Source organism: Lutjanus erythropterus, chromosome 16 (assembly GCF_056507025.1).
Source record: "Lutjanus erythropterus isolate fLutEry1 chromosome 16, fLutEry1.hap2, whole genome shotgun sequence".
In the NCBI taxonomy this organism is placed as follows: Eukaryota; Metazoa; Chordata; class Actinopteri; order Lutjaniformes; family Lutjanidae; genus Lutjanus; species Lutjanus erythropterus.
The window spans coordinates 26,510,065-26,533,188 of NC_139332.1; the positions used below are offsets into that span (position 1 = coordinate 26,510,065).

The 23,124-nt window shown below is 39.5% G+C and overlaps 2 protein-coding genes across 3 annotated transcripts in view; one reads left to right on the forward strand and one right to left on the reverse strand.

The window, feature by feature from the left end:
- Positions 1-199: 199 nt before the first annotated feature.
- Positions 200-7,286, reverse strand: ncdn (neurochondrin). The gene is made up of 7 exons (XM_084738664.1): positions 7,071-7,286; positions 4,732-5,761; positions 4,076-4,248; positions 3,089-3,327; positions 2,759-2,974; positions 2,462-2,604; positions 200-713 (listed from the first exon to the last, which is right to left on the reverse strand). Exons 1-7 carry the CDS (start codon positions 7,272-7,274, stop codon positions 295-297), a joined length of 2,424 nt encoding a protein of 807 aa, XP_084594790.1. The 5' UTR covers positions 7,275-7,286; the 3' UTR covers positions 200-294.
- A 1,229-nt stretch (positions 7,287-8,515) lies between these two features.
- Positions 8,516-23,124, forward strand: part of kiaa0319l (KIAA0319-like ortholog) — a 34,659-nt gene continuing 20,050 nt past the window's right edge. Inside the window, exons 1-5 of one of the 2 annotated variants that reach the window (XM_084739124.1) lie at positions 8,516-8,717; positions 11,543-12,151; positions 16,836-17,016; positions 18,565-18,678; positions 22,260-22,528. In XM_084739124.1, coding sequence (XP_084595250.1) covers positions 18,585-18,678; positions 22,260-22,528 — 363 coding nt within the window. In that variant the 5' untranslated portion in view covers positions 8,516-8,717; positions 11,543-12,151; positions 16,836-17,016; positions 18,565-18,584. The remainder of the gene's footprint in view (positions 8,718-11,542; positions 12,152-16,835; positions 17,017-18,564; positions 18,679-22,259; positions 22,529-23,124) is intronic. The other variant, XM_084739125.1, reaches the window with a different exon arrangement.

Below are 23,124 nucleotides of genomic sequence, written 5' to 3' on the forward strand. Positions count from 1 at the left end.
ATTGTTTTAGTCCGGTTTTCACTGTTTCTCCTCCTAAAGGCAGCCATGTTGCAGGATGTTTTGCCAATCAGACTGACTAAGGGGGCATGTCCTGGTGGTAAAGTGACATCAGGCCATACCATCTACAGGAAAGTCTGGGAAAACAGGTGACACATTATTCATGTCAGCTTGGTAAACGTAACAAACACACAAGTTTGGCTCCAGTAAAAGCCCTTCTTTATTACTTCAGTTTCAACCCGGTGAGTTAAAAATACTCAGTTAAAGAGCTCGTTGTCTGTCGGCAGCAGTTTGGTTTCACTTCACGCCCACTGACTCCTTCAGGCTCCTCATAGAGCTCAAAGCTCCTTTATCACTTCTCATCATGTCTCTGATCTCCAGTTTACAGACGGGGCACTGGTCTGCCGTGGCACACAGAGCTTCCTCTAGCGCCCCCTGCGTGTGCTGGTCAGGCAGAGCGCTGCATAGAGTCAGCATGGTGAGGGTGTGTTTGAGCCAACCTTCCTCTCTGACCAGTGTGGTGATCCACGGTTGAACGTGGATGCAGCCTCCCAGAGCCTGCAGACCCAACCTCCAGAGCTCCGCAACCTCGTCCCAACTCTCCTCCCAGCTGAGGCTCACCTTCACCGGACCGGGGCTGGAGCCAGAGTCCAGGGCCCCACGGAGGAACCGCAGAGCTGTGGAGAAGAAACGCCTCTGGCTGGCTTCAACTGAGCCTGGAAAACAAAAATGTGTGTTAGCAGTAGAGTCTAATATTTTGGAACTGAAGCTACAAATAATGGACATTTTGTGCAAATATTGAAATCCAAAATAATTGTTGCTTAAACATGAATCAATTAATTGCTGTTAAAAAATTAACAGATTAAAAATGTATTAATTGATTAAAGTTGAATAAAGGAAATTTGAACATCAACTTAAAATGAGATAAAACAGAGGAAAAAAATGAAAATTTGGTCCAAAATATGAAAAGTCCTTACTTGCATTTTGTATTTTGTGAAGTAATGTTGATTAACCAATAGTTAGTGTTAAAGAGAATGAACAAAATTTGCAACCCTAATCCAAAATGTGATATAAAAAAATCAATTTCTCATGAAGTCGTCTTAAGTAACTTGCTTATGTTGGCAAGTGATTGGCTACTTACCCATCATGCAGACACAGCAACATTAGATCATTTGGATTTGTGCCACTGATCACCTGATAAATCTAATATTCACTCTCCTGTTTGCTCTACTTTGAACACATCTAAACTACTCAGAAAAATATCTTGAAGGCTCAGAAGAGCTTCAGAATTGTGTGAAAATCTACCACGATTTTGGCCCTACCAAGCTCACAACACAGAGAGCCGGCAGACACATCCTCTGAGACTCGGTCAACATTCACTAAGTTTCAAGAGTAACAGTAAAGTTTACAGCCCCAATCTCCATCTCCATCTCCATCATCAAAACTAGAGCCCACATGATCTGTATACCCACAGGGCTTTTTCAGTTATAGAAGGAAACACACACAAGGGGAACTAATAACATTAGTAATGGCTGCATTCCATTGAGATTTGGCAGCTCCACGGCCCTGATGCAGGCGTTTTTCCACAGAAGACACTTTGACATGTCACAGGAGAAAAAAAACTTGTACAAATAATCAAATTAATAATGGATGAATTCTGACTGTGACAGATGTGTGTGCAAGAGTCAAAGTTCAAGGCACAATATTATGACAAAACAGGATGTCCCAGCTGTATGCAACACTACATACTCTGAAAGGGCAGCTGCAGTACATACTACGTTTTACTAATAAGACTCGCATTTTAATGCCTTTCTTCATCACCTGTGATGTGAAAATCAGATGTTTACAGATTAGTAAAACTGTAGTACAGTTACGAAACCAGCACACTGTGGAGCTTCTCTCCCGAGGCTGCAGCGCTGCGTCACCTGCCCTGCACGCTCTGCGCTCCTTCACGCTGTGAATTAAAGGTTTATTTTGAGCAAACCAGAGTGGTTGATTGGCGGAACAGTAGAAAGACAAACCAAGATGTTTCTGGTGAGTTTTATTTTGTTTGTCTCGTGTTAAAATGACGCAGGTTTGTAAAAAGAGTCTGGTGAGAACAAGGAAACAACTGTTTCTGGTTAAACAAACCGTATCTTACAGTGCATCACCTGCGCTTCTATCACTCTTCTCTGCTTCCATCCAAGTTAGTTTTGTGGTTTGTGGTGACTTAGAGACGTGATTTGCAAAGTTTACAGCCTGCCATGCTGTTGAATTGCTCTGTGTACAATAACGCAGCTAACAGCTGAAACCAATCGCTTGTTTCACCTTCTCTCATCCATTAACAAGCAGCACATGTTGTCACAAGGACTTTTCCAGACTTATCCAGATATTGTACTGCAATATGTCGCAACCAGCCAAACACAATTGGAAGAAACTTGGTACCAAGTGTGTGATTAACGAAAACAAAAGACCACATTTTCACCTGAAGGAGCTGATTTGAGTCTGCCGATCATCAGTCCCAGTGTGCAGTAATTTGCTGCTAGGACCAGCAGGTGGGGCTTATGCACCAATACAGGGAGTGCTTCACTGAGATGGGCCTCCAGAGTTCTGAAACATGGGTCCTTCCTAGACAACAAAACAGAAAAAGTTTCAGTTTGCACCAACATAAACTGCTGACATGAACAGTGATATCTCAGTATTAATGGATATAAATGAAACTCATGGGTAATGACTTAAAAGCAACAGATCAGATGAGTATTTCTCTTTGTAAAGCAGCTACCTGACTCTCTCCGGCTCTGTGACGGTGAAGTTAAGGAGGGCGGAGCAGGCCGTCTCCATGCTGGGATCTCTAGTCGACACCACACCACTTTTCCCCTTGAGTGAAGTCCAGCACTGCGAAAGGAAGTGCACCAGCAGGGCCGGGGTGTCGAGGGTGAGCAGCACCTTCCTGGGACCCTCCTCTGCTGACAGGTGGCACAGCGCCGGGAGGAGATACCTGAAGACAAGGAGGAGGATAAAAGAAAAGAAGAGAAAGACTGCAGAATTAAAATACCCATGTTTAATTGTATTGTTAGGATTGATTCCCTCTGATATGTGTTGGGAGTTTTACCTGAGAGTCTCTTTACCCGTCCACGCTCCTCTCTCCTCTCTGACGGACATATCAGACATCCAATCAGAGAGGCCCTGCTCCGGGCTCTCACCCTGCAGGTGGCTCCGGGAGTATCCGATCAGGAAAGGCAGTAGTGCAGTCACCTCCTCCTTCAGACAGGAAGTCTCCTCGGCCAGCCACGAGCACAGAGAGCGGAACGTGGCGAAGATAAAAGGGTCACCATAGCGACTTGGATCCACCTACGAGAAAAGAAAGAGTGCTGTAGAAAAGTGCATGGACTGACCTCTGTGGAGAATAAATGTTTTACAAAGCACCATAACAAAACCACAAAATTTTGAAGAATAGTTTGCAAGATTTTTATATAACTAAAGATTTATACACTCTCCTCGACTGGCATAAAACAGGAGTATTTTAACACGTACCGCGTTTGATGACAAATGTTTTATGCATGCTATTCTTTTACAAACTTCCTGCCAAAATATTTCATTCCTACGTTTTTATCCCCTGGCAGTGCATGTTTTTTCCTGCCAAGGAAAAAACAAACCATGTAGTGACTGGACTGCCTTCCAAACACTACAGTCTCACACAGTAAAAGAGGATCAATAAAATTACTCAAGTCGCTCAACTATGTGCCATATTTGTTCTATGTGCACTATACCTGTTATCATTACAGTTTTTGTTCTTTATGAGTGCCCAGCTTAACTTAAATATTCATTTTTATCTTGGTATTTTAAAGCCTTGTTGTTTTGTTTCAGTAATTTTATATACCAACACCAGGTTCTGAGTTCTTAATTTTAAAATTAAGCATTGCTAGCTAGTTAACAAGGTGTACTTATCATTTACTAAGTATTTTATGCCATAACTTGTGCCATTTTTTGGCACTGCAGTGCAAAGAATCCTTTGAGGCACAATGAGGGATTAAACATCTAGAACAAGCACAAAGTAGCTTGCTGAATATAAACAGAAGCTTAACCGTCATCCTCTCACCTGCTGCAGGTAGTATATTAAAGCAGAGAAGGCCTCCTCCAGCACCCCGAGGACCTGCCGGCTCTGCTGCAGACTGAGGGAAGAGACGGAGCTCTGGGGAGAAGGTGCGGTGGTCTGAGAGACTCCCGGACAGCAGGCCTGCTCGATGGCAGCCTCCATGATCCGGTAACAGCCTGGGAATAATAATGAGGGAGGTTAATCAAGTTTAATCAAATCTTACCTGCATGGTTTCACAACATGAGCTTACCACCTATTTTATGGCACAAGTCATGACAAAACAAACAAACAAAAGAAAAAAAGAAATGACAATGTTCAAAGTTTCTTTTTCATTGACGTTTCAGCTTATTTCATTTCAGGTATTAGACTGGTTTTCCTGCAGTCGAAATTGTATATTAAGCAAGAACGAAAAGGAATTTCGCTTTCAAAACTTCAACAATTAGTGTCCTCAGTTCCCAAACACTTACTGAATGTTGTTAAAGAAAAGGTGATGTATCCCTGTGGTAACAATGACACTGTCCCAACTTTTTTGAAACATTCAAATTCAGACTGTATATTTACAAAAAAACAATAGTTAATCAGTTTGAACATTAAATATCTTGTCTTTGTTATTGTTTGGGTTTGCACAATAAATACACTATTCTAATTAAGAACACTACCTGTCAGCGTGTGCTGCAGCTCTGGACTCGGGTCGTTACCAGGCGGTTCCTCCAAACCCATCCTGACCTCCACACAGGCCCGGTTCACCAGTAAACAGCAAAACTTTGGCGATCCCACTAGCTCCCATCCATATAAATCCAGCAGGCAAGCACTGAGGACAAGAATCGGCCCGATCTGACTCGGCGTCAGCTTTGCCTGCAACATTGGTCTGAGTACCCCCCATACACGGGCCATGACTCCCTTCAGCTCCTCGCTCTCTACTGCCACTCCCACTGGGGGGAGAAACTGCACCAACTGGACACACATGTCCAGTTTGGTCTGGTCTGTGGCCTGGCAGAAGTCTTTGGAAAGCCGGACAAGCAGCGTGAGGAGTTCTGCGGGGTGTTTACTCCACACTTTGTCCCTGGTTTTACCTGAGAGGAGGCAGCCAAGCAAGGCAAGGCCCTTCTCACGGCTGAGAGTCTGATTTTGTTCCACTGCTTGGCACAGAGCAGGTACGGCTCCCCTACTCAGCAACTGGTCAGGACCTCTGGGTAGCGCACACACAGCCGTGAGGACCTGGTAGCAGTCAGCAGCCATGGCCTCATCCAGCCTGGCGGACGGGGAGCTCTCTTGAAATGATGATTCACTGCTGGCATCACCATCTATCTTGCTGGTCTTGCCCTCTCCTCCTGATTTTGTGGCACTGGCAGGATTACTCTCTGCTGATTTGACTTTATAATCTGGACCCTGCCCCATCTCTCCAGCTTGGTTCTGTTTCTGCTGGCTCACAGGACTGTTTGCTAAAATGCCCAGCAGGAGTGGGATGGTGGTGAGGAGCTGGGGATGGGAGGCCATGTCAGGGTCTGTGCTCAGGGCGGCCAGCAGAGCCGTGCCCAGCGAGAGGAGTTCATGTGGGGGTAAGCCAGAGTTGTCGCCCCCTCTGACTGCTGTCACCAAAAGCCGAGCTGGAAGGTTTAGACCAACAGCCTCGAAGACACGCCTCAGGGTGGGTTTATCAAACTGGTTTGCTGGGCACAAACGAGTTATCTGAAGACAAAGAGGAAAACAACACCAACCTGTCAATGCTGAGGTCTGAATCAACAACTCGTTGATACTTGGCCTCTATATATCCCTACGAAGATGAATCAGCACATATATATATACATACATACACACACATATATATGGTAATATTACAAGGTGTTATTTGTGATGCTGGATACCATGTTGGAATAATAAAAGGTGTTTTACACATTTATATTGATAAGGATAAACTAAATACTAAATGTGTTTATTAGGAGGTTAGCGTTAGAATATTTAAGTTCATATAAACAGAAAGTTTTTCAATGTAAATCAATTGATCAATTATCATAACTGTTGAAAAAGAATTTCCTGTCCATTGACAGATCAATTAATTCTACACTATATATGGTTAAATTAAATTTAACAAAATGGATAAAAGTAGGGGAATGAATCTTGGATAGCAAACATTACCAGCAATTCTTCCACGTTCAACCCCTGCTCTCCTTCCACTGTTTGTGTGGATTCCTAAATTAAACTAATGCTAATGTGAAGATTTTTCTTTTCATTATCAATTAATCTGCAGATTATTTTCTTGTTTAATTGTTTGGCTTACAAAATATCCATTACAACGTTCTAATCAACAGACTAAAACTCATAAATATTCAGTTTACTAATTAGTGAGGCAAACAAAAGCGACAAATACTCACATTTGAGAGGCTGTAATTGGTGACATTTTCATGTGAGAAAATGACTTAAAACATTCATCCACTTTGTAAAAAGTTGCTGATTATTTTTCTGTGTATCAACTACTTGCTTTAGCTCACCCTGTGAGCCTATCATATCAAAATCAAGCACCTAATTATACTGCTAGCTAGTTAAGAAGCTATACTTACAATTTACTGAGGATTTCCTAGGGGATTTACATTTTTTGGTGCAGCACTAGGAAGAATCCTTTTGCGCACAATGAGTGATTAAATGTCCGGAACCAGCAACAAGTACCTTGTTGGGTATAAACAGAAGTTTAAGCTTCATCCTCTCACCTGCTGCAGGTGGTACGTTAAAAGCAGAGAAGGCCTCCTCCAGCACCCTGAAGACCTGCCTGCTCTGCTGCAGACTGAATGTCCCCTCAATACTTGGTCTCTCTTTATACACACATACATATATATTTTGTGGATTCCTAAATTAAAGTAATCCTAACTGAATGCAAAGACTTTTTAGATGGAAGATATTCACAAGTTAGCATAAATGCAGCTTTACAGGCAAACAGCTGGTAAACTAACAGAGAATCAGTGGAAATATTGTGTACTGTGTACCCTTGGTAAGAGACACTTACCAGAAGAAGAGCAGCCAATGTGTGACTGTCATTTTTAGCATGCTTGAGTGCATGAAGACATCTCTCCAACACCTCTGTTTGGGCATCAGTCAAACGACCTCCACCATCCGTCTCTGAACCTCCTCCGTCTTCCCCTCCTCCCTTCTCCTCTTTTCCAGGAGAGTGGCTGCTGCCGATAGGTGCCCTGTCGGCTCTGTCTGCCATTGTGATCCTGGTAAAGGTAGCGAGAAGTCGAACTTTAAAAAATGAACTGAAAAGTAAACAGACAATCATGCCATTAGCTCAACAACAACGCGAGTGGCCAAATTTCATGATTTTCTGTTGGTTTGCGGAGTCATTCTAAGTTACGGTTATCAGGAATGTGACAGTTAAAATTTGAATTAGTAAACATTCATAAAATAACTTACTTTGGTGACAGCCCTCTCACACACTCATACCACTCGTGAACACTTTCCGGAAGTGAACTGTCAAAATAACCCCACAATCAACCAATGAAAACGGTCAAACAATGGACAATAACCAATTGCAAGAGAGGTACTTAGAAGGCGGGGACGCCATTTTGGTCCGTGTTGAAACGTTGGAGAAGCGAGGCCACGTTATTTTTGAGGTCATGGAAGACATTTTTTCTCTTTTCCCCTTATTTCTAGCACTATTATGACACATTAATGACGGAAGTTCAGCAGGTAAAGTGTTATTTTGGAGATGAACCAGTTCGCCATTGAGAGATGGTCGGCCTAGTCGTGTCTAGATGGGAACCCCAGATCCACGAAGAATCTCGCGATAGGTAGATTATGATATTAACCCAAACCATGCTCTTTTCTCAAACCCAAGCCTTTTGTCCTTCAGACTAGGTAGATCTTAATCAGAGAGTTGTCACATAAGTCATAATTGCTATGTACTGCATACACAATAAATAAACAACCCTTTCAGGTCTCGCGAGATTTAGCAAATTCCAGGGTCTCATCTAGACGCGATCTATATCTGATCGGCAGGTGGCGCAAGGCGGAAGTAGTGGGATTAACGTTGATCATGTCTAGAAGGGAAACGAAGATTTGCGAAAGTCTCGCGAGGTCTGTACCTGCTTTTTCTTCATTATGTTCCATTTTCCCAAATAATCATGTTGTCTAATATAACAACACTTTGGTTAAGATATGGGTAGGTTTTCGAACAAAAAAGTACTAGTTAGAATTAGGTGAAGATATGGAATGGGTTAAAAGGATTACTCTCGCGATGTATTTCGCGGATCTGGGGTTCCGTTTTGAATACGATCTTAATTTTAAGAGTCTTTAGTTTAATTTAAAATGCAACAACACTCAACACTCGAATTGGACAAATCTTCTGTGTAGCTTGTAGCATAATTTGACTTACTTCATAATACTTCCTATAAATGCCGTTAATTTCAACCATTGTGGTGCTATTGGGCGCAAAACGCTCCAACCGTTTTACCTTGGTGCTTTATTCTGAAAAAACAGCCACCGGAAGCAGTATTTATCGCTCTGGCTGCTCTGACAGCAGTCACACAAGCACATCAGCTGTACAACAGAGAGGAACACTGACCTAATTAACTGCACTGAGGACAACAACAGCGACGACACAACACAGCACAGCGAGCGACCGAAGTGAAAGACAGTGCCGTTTGCTGCAACTGTAAGTCCCTGTTCACTTTTCTGCCTCTGATGGTGTCGTGACAGTTACCATTAAACCAACGGGATGAATCCGTGTTCTCCAGCACGGTGTGTAGTGAAAGCGAGTGCCCGCAGCTGTTAGCCTCAAGGTGCCTTAAACGGGGGTGATCCCGGATTATACAGGTGAAATACCGAATGGTGACCAAACTAAACCTTTCTGTTTCAGGACTCGGACTGAATATGTCTCGTTCAAGCGACACGAAGTACAGTTGGTAGATGCGAAGTGTCATATTATTGATTCAACTGGCTCTCAGTTGTAATTTAGTGATAGTGCAGCGGACTACGCAGGCTGTAGCTATCGGCCTATATTAAATTATCTGACAGCTAAACACATCCTGCCTTCATTAAACCCCGACTGTTGTTTTCAGACTGCCAAGATACATAATGCAAGAGCCCACCATTTTGGATGAAATGTCTCAGAGATATTAACCCAGCGCGCTTTTACTCCTGCAGTTGATTGACAGACCTTCATTCATGCAGTCAATGATGCATTTATTTAATCAGTCAATTCGTACTCTGCCGAGTGGTGGATGCAGATGCCAATGTTAGGGAGTTAAAACACTAAACAATGGTACCTCTAATAAATTGAAAATAAAAAAAATCCCAGAGTAAACTATATGTATATATTTAACCTAAATGAAAAAAAGATCAAATATACACAGAATGCTGCTTATAAAGCTATTAAAACAATCTACATTATTGCTAAAAAGTTTTCAAACAGTCACATATCAGACAACTTATATGCTGATATAAATGCAGAACAATATAGCTGCAATACGCTAATATTTGGCCGATAATATAAGTTGACTAATATATCAGTTGGACTCAATCAACACTTATTTTCATGATTTGTTATTTTGTATTATCAATTTGTCATTGACATGATAAACTAGAAATAGTTATAGATCCTAAATAAAGGATGCACAACATGTACTTTTTTCAACCTATACCAATAACCAATAATTACCTGCGTCTAATGACTGATACCAATAAAGAAAGTGATTGTTTTTCATTTTTGTATTTAAAAAGGAGTTCATGTAACTTGTAGTCTATATACACCTGAGGGTAAGAAGATGTAGTGAGCAAAGATGGAGGATTTATTGGGCTTTTATGCCTGTAATGGATAGGACTGCGGAAGTGAGGACAGGAGAGGGGGAAGAGTAGTGGGGGATGATGTGCAGCAAAGGGCTGCAGACAGGTGTCAAACCCACAGCTGCAGCAGATCACTCCCAGCCTCAGTTCGTGGGGTGCACGCTCTACCAAGTGAGCTATCCAGCAACCAGATCATTTTATTTTTATATTTTGTGGTTTATGTGGTGGAAACACTTAACATTTCCATCCACAGAGGCCTCTATATTGACAGAATATGAAAGTTCCTTATAGTAGTTTAATATATACGTATATTATGTTTTATTTGTGTTTGTTTTAATAGTTATTTCTAATTAGTAAAAATACTGGTGAAAGTTTACTGTCTAAGTGCCCTGAGATTTTGGACAATAGATTTTATTGTTAAGCTGTAAAATATCCTGCCTCCATTACATATCTGTGTTGCAAGTGTTTGAAGACCACATTTGAGGGATCATTGCAAAAAATATGTATTTAGGCAAGCATTTTACTGTATATACTCTGTTATATTCTATTAAAATATATCTGCTATTATAATAATAACAGTATTTAACTCTTTAATATCAGTATTGGCTCCAAAAATCAAGTATAAGCAGGACCTAGTTCTGACTGTTCATTTGTATATTTTCTGTAAAGTTTATCAAAAAACAGAAATACTTTGGCTTTTGTAGTTGTAGTTTTTGTTGCTTAAAAATTCAAATTAATTTATTGCCCCGGGTATTTAAAGCTACTGTAAGAAGTTTTAACTGGTTATTAAACAGTCACAATGTAGTTTTCACATTATCTTGTGGTTTTTAAGGTGGAAACGTAACTGCTTTCGTCCACAGGGGCCTCAAAAATCAACAACTGTTCTTGTAGTCGCTTTAACATGCATCCCTGTTGCAAACCATCAGAGCTTGAAATGATGAAAAGAAACTTTAGAATTGTTCATCTTCAGTTTGAAAATGGTAGACATTCAACTCTTTGTCTTTGTGAGGCTTTAACCAGGCGATGTTTGGTATTAATGACCGGCTTTCATATGTTATATTGATCTGCTAATTAAGTTGTTGACAGTTGAATAAAGTCTTTATAGTCCCGCATGGGAAATTTGACTTGCAGCATAGACATCAAAACAGGCTCATCCCTCAGTAAACAGAGTGAAAACCATTAATTACAAAGAGTGATGTCCAATAGCTGTAAAACAATAAGTGACAACAATAGCTCAAAGTAAAAGGAGGAAAAGCATGAAATAAAATGCTAAAAGCAGCACAGCAACAAGAAAAGACATAATGAAGGTTCATGTCTATTGGCAGCAACAGTGCATGCTATTTATGCTGTTTCTATGAGACAAAATAGGTGTAGTGAATCAAAAAAGTGACCTAAATGGTGGTGAAAAATCTGTAAGAAGAGACTAATAACATGTATTAAGGTTTTACGCAGTTGTAAGATTAACCTATAATGGTCTCATTGTGTATTTATATATATTTTTTTATTCCTATACACAGGGGTTTATATTATTACATTCATTTAAATATGATCCCAGGATTACAATAGTTGTTGCTGTGAGGATGCTTCTGTAGTTGTCACAGCAAAATGGGAGGCTCATTATTATTTTGTTTTTGTCTTTTTCAAGCATTCTGCCTGGGAGAGAAATAAACCCAACTTAATTTTCCTTCCATGTAGCAGCCAGAAGAAGCTGTGCGTGGGACTTTGTGGTGTCATTAAAGAAAGCTTCACCAACCTGTCTGCCTAGAAGCCAACACAGAGCTGACAATTGTGCTATTGACTGCTGAAAGAGAGGAAGACAAGGAAGAAACAGCCAAAAAAAGAGAGAGAGAGAGAGCTGGTCCTTTCCTGGGTTTATTTGGTCACAGAGATCATTGTTTTGCAGACGCTTCTCAAGGGAGAAGTAGTCATTGAAGGGTCTGTAATGGCTGAGCTGTCATCAGCCCAGGTGACCGGGTGCACCTGAGCGTTACTCCTGCTGCACACACTCAAAGTCACCACCAGCCTCTGGGCAATTGGCTGCACAGTTAAAAAGCAAATCTGCTTTATCAAGGAGGAAAAAACGTGACTGAAGCCCTGCAAAGCTTTTGTCTGGATTATTTTTACCTGCAACTTTTTTTTGCTGTTTTGTTGGCTTACCTGGGAGAGACAAACAAGAGCAGGAGGACAAATGACGGTTTGTGGATTTGGGACTTACTGAGCTGTTGATTATACCACAGAAGGAGGCTGCTGCTCAAGTGTCTGTTTGCAGGAATGCAGATTCCCATATGGAGGAAGACCATACAGGTTAGTGTCGGCGTGTTCATGTGCTGTGAGTACATCTGTGCTGTTCTTTTTCTGTTGTAACACTATGCATTTTAACAACAGACAAAATTATTTGCTATTATGAAATTACAATCAGCCAGGATTAGAAACCTACTTGCCCAAAGTCAATTTTTACTTATGCTATAGACATTGTTTTATTTATTAACAGTTATGAAATAAGAACAAAGACTAAAGTAAGTTGTCATGTTAGGGCTGCAACGTATAAAATGTATAAAAAAGATGGTGAAAAATGTCCATCATAGTTTCTTACATTCTAAGTTGATAATTTTAAGTGTCTTGTTTTGTCAGACTGAAACCTGAAGCTGCTCAGTTTTATACAATAATACATATTTTAGGGGCTGAAAACATGATTTTCTGCATTTTTGCAAGAAAATTACTTTAACAATTAATCAATTATCAAAATAAATTAGTATGTTAATTATTTTGTCATCACTTGCCCAATCAGGCGAGTGAGTTGCCTGATTTACTTGATAGATTATCAGAATAGTTTACTTTTACTAGCCCAACGTGGGATTTTACTTGCCCTGAGCAATGCTTATTGTTGAACCCTTTTCCTGGAGTCATCTGCTGTCTTGAGCTTTTTACTGCAAAGTAGTTCTTCTGCAGAGAGTATCAGCATGTGCATGTGCTAAATACTGACTAATGGAGATAGAGGAAGATTATTTCACTGTATGGATATATGCTGTAGCATCTAGCTAACATTTGCACAGCACATGTTTTTGGTATGTATCCATATTGCCTCATAGTTATCTCATGGTAAGACGTGGACAAGAGGCATGCTCACGTTTTGAACACAGTGTCCCAGGACCTGTACTGTTCACTCCCCCTCTTTTTTTTCATCCCCTTCTGCAATAAGAACTTGCATGAGAATTGGAGAGGGGAAAAAAGTGCAGTGTGGCTCTTTTACGCAGACTGACTCCATGCATTCCTCATCAAATCGTAAGTCAGCTTTACTGAAGCGTTACTTTGCTGGAAATGGACAGAATTTATCATATTTATCATAGAATTAACATAATGAATGCAACAGTCTGCATCTTGCTCCTTTTACTGTGGTTCATTGACATGACTGATGGATTTTATTATCTTAACTAATGACTTTGAAATGGGAAGTTTCCTCATCATGCTTCCTGGAGGAGAGGACATTAAGCATTAGGAGGTTAACTCAAGGATCTGGATGGCTTCTGGCTGACTTAAGTACAGATGAAACACTATGAAAATATCATATCATGATTATACTGAGCAAAATTCTCACACTTATCAGTGTTGTCTCTGATACACACGCTGAAATAATTTCACCAGGTTTTATATCGAAAACCTCTTAGCAGTTTGAAATGGTTTCATGTGCTTTGCAAATGTTTTCATTGATGCAAAACAAACCCACACTGTTGCTCTGCCTGCATCTGGGAGACTGTAACTTAAGTTGATGCTGCACGGTATTTACTGTCAGTTTTTCAAAGCTTAGTAATCAAACACAGTTTTAATGATAACTAAAATTTTAAATGATAGCAAGTAGAACTGCAACAATTAATCGATTATTAATTAACTTTTAGAATAATTGGCAACTATTTTGATAATTGATAAATTGTAAAAAAAATAAATAAATAAATAAAAATTTTCTGACGTCAGTTTCTCAAATGTGAATATTTTCAGGTTTCTTTAGTCCTCTATGACAGTAAACTGAATATCTTTTGTTTTTGGGCTAAACTACATTTTAGGATGACGTATTGGGCTTTGAGAAACACTGATCAACATTTTTTACCATTTGCTGACATTTTATGGATGAAACAACTTATCGATTATCTGAGAAAATTATCAACAGATTAATGGATGATGAAAATAACCAGTTAGTTGCAGGCCTGATAATACTAATCGTGGAAAGTTACTGTAGTTTCTCATGAAACTGGTAATCGTTTAATCCCTAGTGGAATATGTGAACCATTCTCATGCGTGCAACACAACAGTCTGCATCTTTTTCTTTCTTGTGACTCACTGACATGACTCTGCCTTTTATTATTGTTTATAAAAATGAGAAACATCCTCATCATGCTCTCTGCACTAAGGACTTTAAGTATGAGGAAGTCAACTCAAGCATCTGGATGTCTTTAGCCTTCCACTGCCAGAGTAATTCACAAATGTGAATCCAGATTAGATTAGCCTGTGACCTGAAAACCAGATGAACCTGCTGAGTTCATGTTTTGTTCTGTCAGATAATTCACATTTGCAAACTAGCCTGAGGATGCCAGGTTACCTGTGTCTGTGTCATGAACATAATTTAAAGTAACTTTGTATCAAGGGCTGCAAATAACGATTAATCTATTGATTATTTTCTCAACGAATTGATTCGTTTGATCTGTAAAAGGGCTGAAAATGGTGCAAAATGTCAACCACCTCAAATGTCTTGTTGCGTTCACAACCTACTGTCATCATGGACTAAAGAAACCAGAAATATTCACATTTTAGAAACTTGAATAAAAAAATGTAGACTTTTTTTTTCTTAAAAACATGCTCAAACTGATTTAATTGGTAATCAAAATAATTGCAGATTTATTTCATAATTGATTAATTGCTTCAGCTCTATTTGTGTCCCGCGTAGGACTGACCCAAGACTGGTGTTTTCTTTTACACAGAGTAACTTACAACAACTGTCACAAAACTCAAACAAAAGCATGGAGGATCAGTGAGGGATGCAGATGTATGATACAACTTCTGTGTTGAGTGATTGCTGTGGTGGTTGCACAGGAGGGAGACAAGAGGTAGAAATATTTCTTTTCCATACAGCAACCCTCCAAAGTGTAATACCCCCAGATATTACTCATTTTCACATTCATTATGAACATACAGTAAGCATGATAGATTGCAATGCTACAGGACTAGACATAAATAACAGATAGATTTAATAGTTCAGATTGTTTATGTTGCATGACATGTAGAGCTATGTGTTTGCTAAGATAGACTGATTGGACACCTGTCTTAGAAGTATGTACATGTCCTTGTCCATTTCTCACTTCCGTGTTGCTTCAGCTAATAGTTAAAAGGAGGGCGCTCACAGGATTGTGAGTCATGTTACTGTAAACAGGATATTATCAGAATTGTTGCATAATGAAACAGACTCAAACAGGGATATTTCTTTTTATGTTGTAATTACAACAGAAGGCAGTAGCCTGGATTCTTGTGCAACGGGAAGGAGTGGAGTGTTTGCAATAGACCACTAGACTAAATTATCATTTAGTTTTTCCTTCTTTGTTTTTGATGATACACTGTTTGTCATTAACGTCTTTTAAAGTTAAGATCAAATATGTCCCGCAGAGAAACTCACTGAAGTTTTGCTCTCTCTGCAGAGTTATCTCCAGTTAAATGTTATTTGTATAAAATTTAGTTATCTAATCAATATGTTAAAGTTGATTCAGGACAGGCCTGAATAATTTTTATAAGGGGAGCGATATGGCTGAAATAACGATAAAAATATTAATAAGAACATTTGGTAACACTTCCTGTGAAGGATGTGTCGTTAATGCATCATAAGCACATTTATAAGACATTATACCGCATTTACAAGGCTTTATAAACCTCTTTATATATGTTTATAATCCCACATGACAACTTATAACCAGGTTTATGGAGTACTGTAAGTGGTGGACATAATGTATACAAGTCCAGTATCCATAATGCTTTATAACTCCGTGCTAAAGTGACAACAGAGTTTGACAGAAGAATTTCAGTCCTGGGTTATACAGCACATTATAACGAGTATGTCTTATAAATACAAATAATACGCTATAGCATGAGTTTGTGAGCTTTCATTGACAGTACTGTATAAGGTTGTTGCATTCTGAGACATTATTACATTTCTGAAACTTAGAATTTCTAATATGTTATGATACATTAGAGCACCTCTCTGTGTCTTTATAATGTCTTATAAAAAGCAACATGCTGTAGCATGACTTTGTGAGTTTTTAAGTAAAGTTTAAGACAGTACTGTGTAAGGACACATAGAGAGCTGCTCTAATGTATGATAACAGATTATAAATTCTAAGTTTCTGAAATCAAACAATGTCTCATAAACATCAATAATACGATATAGCATGACTTTGTTAACTTTAAGGAAAGTGACAACACTGTATAAGGTTTTTAGTAATTGACATTATTCTATTTCAGAAACTATACACATTAAGTCCACCACTTATTAACCGTATTGTAAGTTGTCATGTGGAGTTAAACATAAAGGTGGTTATAAAACCCTATAAATGTGTTATAATGACTTATGAATGTGCTTGTGATGAATTGTTTTCTTGTATTCTTATTAATATTTGTTATCATTTTGGCATAAGTGTATAAGGCATTCTATTTGTTGAAATTGTAATACATTATGTTCACCACTCACAATATTTTATAAAGCCTTATATATATGCGTTATATTGTGTTTTGTATGTCATTACATTTTGTATGGAATAATTAATTTGGGCATCAGAATTATGTAAAATAAAAACAAAATACGATCATATTCTATATAATAAATGTATAATAATGAATATCATATTCCAGTTCTACTACGAGTCAGTATACACTGATACTTAATTACCACTCAGACCTGTTTGTCTACATCCACGCATTAAATCATTGTCTCTCTTTTTCTGTCACTCTCCAGCGCAGTGTTTGAGCAGCTGAGCCTGTGCAGGCCCGAGAGCCGGCCATGTTGGATCTCTTCCTCAGAGTGCTGGTGTTGACCTGTCTTCACCCGTCACCTCACAGCACCTTGCTGCCAACCTAACTCCTCCCTCCCTCTCTCTTCCCACATCTCTTTCTTCCACCGCCTGGCCGGGAGAAAGGTAAGCATGACGTGTTTTGCAGCTTGTTGTTTTTTGTTTAGTGTGCGTGCTTGACTACATGCAGGCAGGTGTCTGAATAAACAATCTATAGTTTCAGCTGGATTGTTGGGTTGATGGTTATTATTCCTGTGGGAGAGTTGTAAGGCAGACCAGACGGTAACGGCCGATGGGAGACGTCTGAAAACTGAACGTCAGTCTAGTTTAAAGGGATCGTTTGGGTATTTTGAAGTGAAGTTGTATGAGGTGCTTATTCATGCTGTATTACCTACAGTAGGTGGTGGTCAGCACAGAAACAGAGAGGAACACCAACATGAAAGCTAAGCAATTTACTGCTGTGGACAGAATCGGCAAGAGAATGTATTTTAGCTACTTAAAAAGGTCCACATAAAAATATTAATATCAATATATATATATCAATAGAAAGGTTGTATTTAGAATATTTTTACTGCTTTAGCTTGCCTTCCAACAGGAAACCGCCATCATATTAGCCAAATAATGCTCTTTCTTGCTTGACCAGATCCCTTTTAAAAAAACAGTAATTTTATCTCACAGGACACTGGAGTTGCTACTCTACTGTTGGTGTTATTGTGTGACCGTGGTGAATCTGAACTGATGTTTTAAAATGCCAAAGTATCCATCCAGATCAGGTGTATCCAAAATATTCTACAAAGGGCCAAGTGCCTGCGAGTTTTCGCTCCAGCCAACAGCACACCTGACTCGACTAATCAGCTGTTTGAAGACTGAACTCAGTGAGTCGAGCCTGGTGTGCTCAGGCTTGGTAGGAACGAAAACCTGCAGCCACATGGTCCTTCAGGGAATAGTTTGGACATGCCTCATCTAGATAGTTTTGGTATGCATAGCGGTGTTTAGGCGACATTGGCCATGGAGATGCTGATTTCTCTTGAATATAATGGAGCTAAAGGGCACTCAGCTTGTGGTGCTCAAAGTGCCAAAAATACATTTGAAAAACTCAATAGCAATGACTTTTTCCAGAAAGGAACAATCTAGGTATTTAAATAGCACTATTAGCCAGAAATGAAATTTGTATTTTTAATTTGGGGGTGAACTGTCCCTTTAATTTTGCCTCTGTCAGCATCCCAACACTGGTTCTTAAGATGATTAGAACCACTTTCATGTCTGTACAGTAAATATAAGGCTACTCAACTTGCACAAAGACTGAAAACTGAAGGAAATAGTCCACTCACCAGCACCTGAAAAGCTCAATAATAAGTACGTTTTAGTTTTTTGGTGTAACCATCTCAAACTGAAGTATAAAAACCAGAAGACCTACTTTTACAAGAGATTATGTGCCAGGTTATTTTTGGCCAGGCAGTTTTATCTATCTAGTTGTTTACCCTTGTCTCTACTTTTTGTGCTACGCTAACTGCTGGCTGCTGGCAAATAGGCACGTTTCCAAACATTCCTATATCTTCCTTTTTAACATTTTGTTATTTAGGTATATTACTTTGATTACGTGGCCCATTTATGTTGAATGAATGTAGAGGAAATATAAAGCCACACTAACATAGTTTTATTTAATTATTTTAGGTCCCTGGTCCTTGTGGAAAATGTCCTATGCACGCCACAAGCTGCTTACCTGGAGCTTACCTCAACTCCTCCTGCTGCCGCTGACCTACCTCTGGCTGCTGGCTCCTCCCGCAGGTAAAATATACAGATTTTCACCCTGAACTCAACTGGCAAAACCACATTTGTTGACTGAGAACTGATAAGAAAATTCACATGTGCCTGTTAAACTACCAGCACTTATCTGCACAGTAGGCTTACACACCTTTGATTACACAGGGTGGGTCTGCATCCTTTTCGCAATCTTATTATGATACTTAGATGGCTTTAGGCTGTTAGTTGGTGTTTACTGTCCTCCTAATCTGAGGCGGAGAGACCGAAGACTGTTGGCACCCCTACTGTGTTTGTATGTGTGCCTTCTTTCTGATGCCACTCCGCTCAGTGGGTTACAATGTGAAACAGGACAATAGGGGCTCTGTGAGTAGACATTGTGTATGTGTGTGTGTTGAGGGGTGGGGGACGGAGTGGACGAGGGGTGGGATGACTAAACCAAGGCCAAAGAGTCCTTTCTCAAACAAACTGAGCTGCTTTTGTGTGTTTTTGTATCTGCGAGACCTGTGTTTTCCAAGACTTGAGTTACACTGACTGATAAAGTCAACTTGAGCTCTTGTGTTGCCATGGTAGCAACAGTTACAAGTATAGCACCATCTGAGACAGTCTGATGAACTGTGTTTTTGTTTGTTTTTTAGTTTTGCTTTCCACCATATCTGCTGATGGCCTTGCCGTGAGCTAGAAGAAGTGACTTATCTTGCACTCTGCACTCACTGAATATTATCTTAAAAGTATCTAGAAATTTTGTTGCTTCTCACGTTTATAGAGCACCAGGGTTAAAAGTGCTCATATTAAAACGTGCAATTCTTTTGATTTTCATGAGTTTAAACCATGCCTGGGTGGTAAAACAGTAGTGATTTGTACCAGTGATAGACACTTTATCAGCGTAATAAAAAATGTTCGCTACAGTGTTAGAAAATTGCACGTAAATGCCTCAAATGCAAACCGCCATGAAAGTGCACAACATGCCCCAGGCTCATAAACAACCTGTCATATCCCTTGAAAGTGGCGTGTGTTATGAGCGACACACAAACAGCCATCATTTAACAGGTGTGTGTTGCTCAGTTGCTCGGCTGCTATGTGACACAGCAACAGAAACAGCATGGAGTGAGAAAATTAGTTCAAGCGGTGTGGAAACTGTTCATAATAAAGGGAATGCCAGGTAGTGAGTATGGCGTTTTGTTTTTAAGTCTGACCAATGTCAGATCACAGTTGTGTGTAGACTTTGCAGGAATTAACTTATTGATTGGAATTGATAAATAAGGGGTTAAATTCAAAATAACATGGCTCAGTGCATTCTTCTGTCTCCTGGTCTTTATTAATAAGAGGGAATTGAAAGTGACCAATAATTATCAGTATTGACTGAAATGAAATGATAATATTGATGGTCTGCTTTTTTTCAGCAACAGCTGTTCAGTGTATTTATGTTGTGTAATTACCTCTCTATAGTAGTTTGAATTGTTAGCGGTGGAGTCTGCCATGCCTACCTACACACCAGGGATTCACTGAAAACAGTGCAGAATATAATACAGGGTTACTGTTTGTAATTTCATCCCATTGATATCAGCCTCACTGTTCACTCCCTGCAGCCATATCAAAGCTGTATTAAGTTCTTGTGAATGCAAACCCAACATTTCCTACTGCTGCTAATGCACATTAAAAGCATTCAACTGACATTATTTATTCATTATTTATAACTGAGGTTATAACTGACAGCAATCAGCCATCAAAAATACATCTACAAATCAAGACATGGATGTTTTTTTGACAGCAGATCAGTTTTAAATGTTGCAGGTTGCAAGCTAACCAACACCTTTTATTGTACTCCTGTTGTGTGTGAAAACTACTTGAGTCAAGTACATCATGAAATCCAGTCATAGTTTTTCATGGAACGATGACCAGCGTTCAACCTCTTAATCCAAATTAGACAAATTGGTTTGGCTGCACTGTAAATAGATGCACCAGTTGCTTCTCTGTTGTTGTTTTGATAAGTAGATACTCAAGAAGTGTTTGTTGTCCCCGGAGGTCTGGAACTGTCTGTTACACACACATCAACCAGTGCTGAAATCTTAGGGATTATAACCTTAAATAAGTTACTGGATAGGATCAATGATAGAGATACCCTGTTCTCATTTAGGGCTATCAGTATTGACTAGCTTAACACATGTAAAAATAAAAATTAAGTTCAGATTTTCTTGATACACTGAAAAGCAAGGGCTTATACCAAGTAATCACCAAGCCCATTAGAGTAAGCAGTATTTGTGCTGCATTCACTGACAGCATTTTTCTAAAATATAGTTAAGAACACCGTTCAATGGGGCCAGCTAATAAATGACACAAGTTGTAATTACTGGTGTTTGCAGTATATGATTATTGTGTGTATACAGACTATGGATTTGATCTGCTTTTGTGGGTCGACCACTCAGAACTACAAGACTCAATGACTCAGCTGTACTCCTTTGTCCTAGAGACTGTTATTCAAGGCTAGTTTGGCCCGGCGTGTTCATTCATCTAAGTAGTGGTGAAATACAACCTCCCATTTCTGCCTCTTTTACTTTTATAGTCTGTGGCATTTTATAGTCTCTGCTTGTGTCTGTGTGTTTTATTGTACCTGTCTACATAATGGATTTCTCACGCAGGACAATGAATGGATTGAATTCTGCTTATTTGATACTGCAAAGGCTTGAATAAAAACAGTTTAACTAACCAGAGCGGTGTTCATGCTAACTGTACCAGCTCACTGCACTGCTGATATGAGTCTGATATGGTCTGGCTCAGAGGGTGGACTTCAGCGCGTACTGCACACTGTGCTTTGGGTTTTAATCAGTGTCTTGTTTTGTCAGGGAAAAGCCTCACTTCCTCTCTCAGCTGCTGACTTGGCCGACTGCTCAAATTGCGGCTGCATGTCGGCTTTTCTGAGAAAATGTTCAGTCAAAGCCTAATCTGTGAAAAGTCTCACTAGTTGGGACCGGAATTCGCTGTGGGTTTCACTTTGCCCCTTTGCCTTGGACAATGCCAAGACTCTCAACAATGCCCTGATTGATATAAACGAGTAAAATCTTGAAAAGCCTGGGAATCGCTGCCTGCTGGCGGATCCATTATGTCGCCTTTTGATCAAACTACATGCTACACTAAATGTTTTCTAGCATTTATCTTCAGGGAAATAAGTTCATAACCCCTATTTCATGACTAATCTAGATACTGAATGTTCAAACTGATAAACTATATTGTTTTTTGTAAACATACACTCATTCTGACTTTGATACCTGCAACACACTTAAAAAAAAGTAGGCAGGTCAGTAACCACACTGTTGTAACACATGCAGAACAAATTCAGAATGAGTGTATATCTACAAAAAGCAATAAAGTTTACTAGTTTGAACATTAAATATATTGTCTTTGTACTGTTTTCATTTGAATACAAGTTTTTTGTGTATCGTTACATTCTGTTTTGCATTTAATTTTTAAACAACATCCCAACATTTTTGGAGTTGTGGTTGTACAAACGGATTGATCTCCCGCAGTGATTTGTAAAACTCATTTCACTCGTAGCTTTCAACATCAGTAAAGTGCATAATTGTTTTCTCCTTCCTCCTGTCCCTGTCCAGGTGTTTCAGCTAATTTCTGCCGGGTGACTGGCGGGGTGCTGGGGATACACTGGAGCAGCATCATCACTCTGGGCTGGCACCCTCTGGCAGACGGGAGAGGGGGGGCAACATGCTGGGAGTCCTGCTGCTTGAAGCCGAGCTGCAAAGCTGTTTGGAGCATCGGCGGGCGATGTGTGCTTCTCAGGTGCACACGGGACAGGGGTTGCCCCATTGCCTCCCTGCCCCAGCCCCACCAGGAGTCCCTTGGCCTCCTTCAGCTGCTCTCAAAGGTATAAAGTGGAGATTATTTTAAGAGATATTGAAATGGCAGTATGATTCACAATTCGTGAGAATCATCATTTTTCTTTCTTTCATTTTCACTGTAAAAAATATCAAAATAATAATGATGTGATATTTGTTGGCATATTTGTTACCAAACAAACATGTTTTCTTACATATGGAGAACAAGATTTGTAGGCCAGAGCATCTCTGCAGCTGCACAGTGGCATTACTTCATTATAATGCTGTTTTGTCACACATTTTCCTTTATCAAAAAATTGAAGGTTCAGTGATTTGGATATTGCACTTAACCATGTTACGATTTTGATAGTATTTTAATTAATTGTACAGCCCCAGTAGCCCTAGAGACTAACACCCATACTTATTTAAATAACCAAATCTTTTATTGATTTAGTTATTTTTCTTCTGTGTTTTTTAAACATCAGCTATAGTTGCAGATGGTTGATATTTATGAGGTTCGTATAAAGTTTGGAAAATGCTTAATTTTAACCTTTGCCTTGTCAAGGTTTGGAATATGCTTGAATTCAAATATAGTCCATAACAAATGCTGGAATTTTAATATAATCTGGTTTGTGATTGACATTTT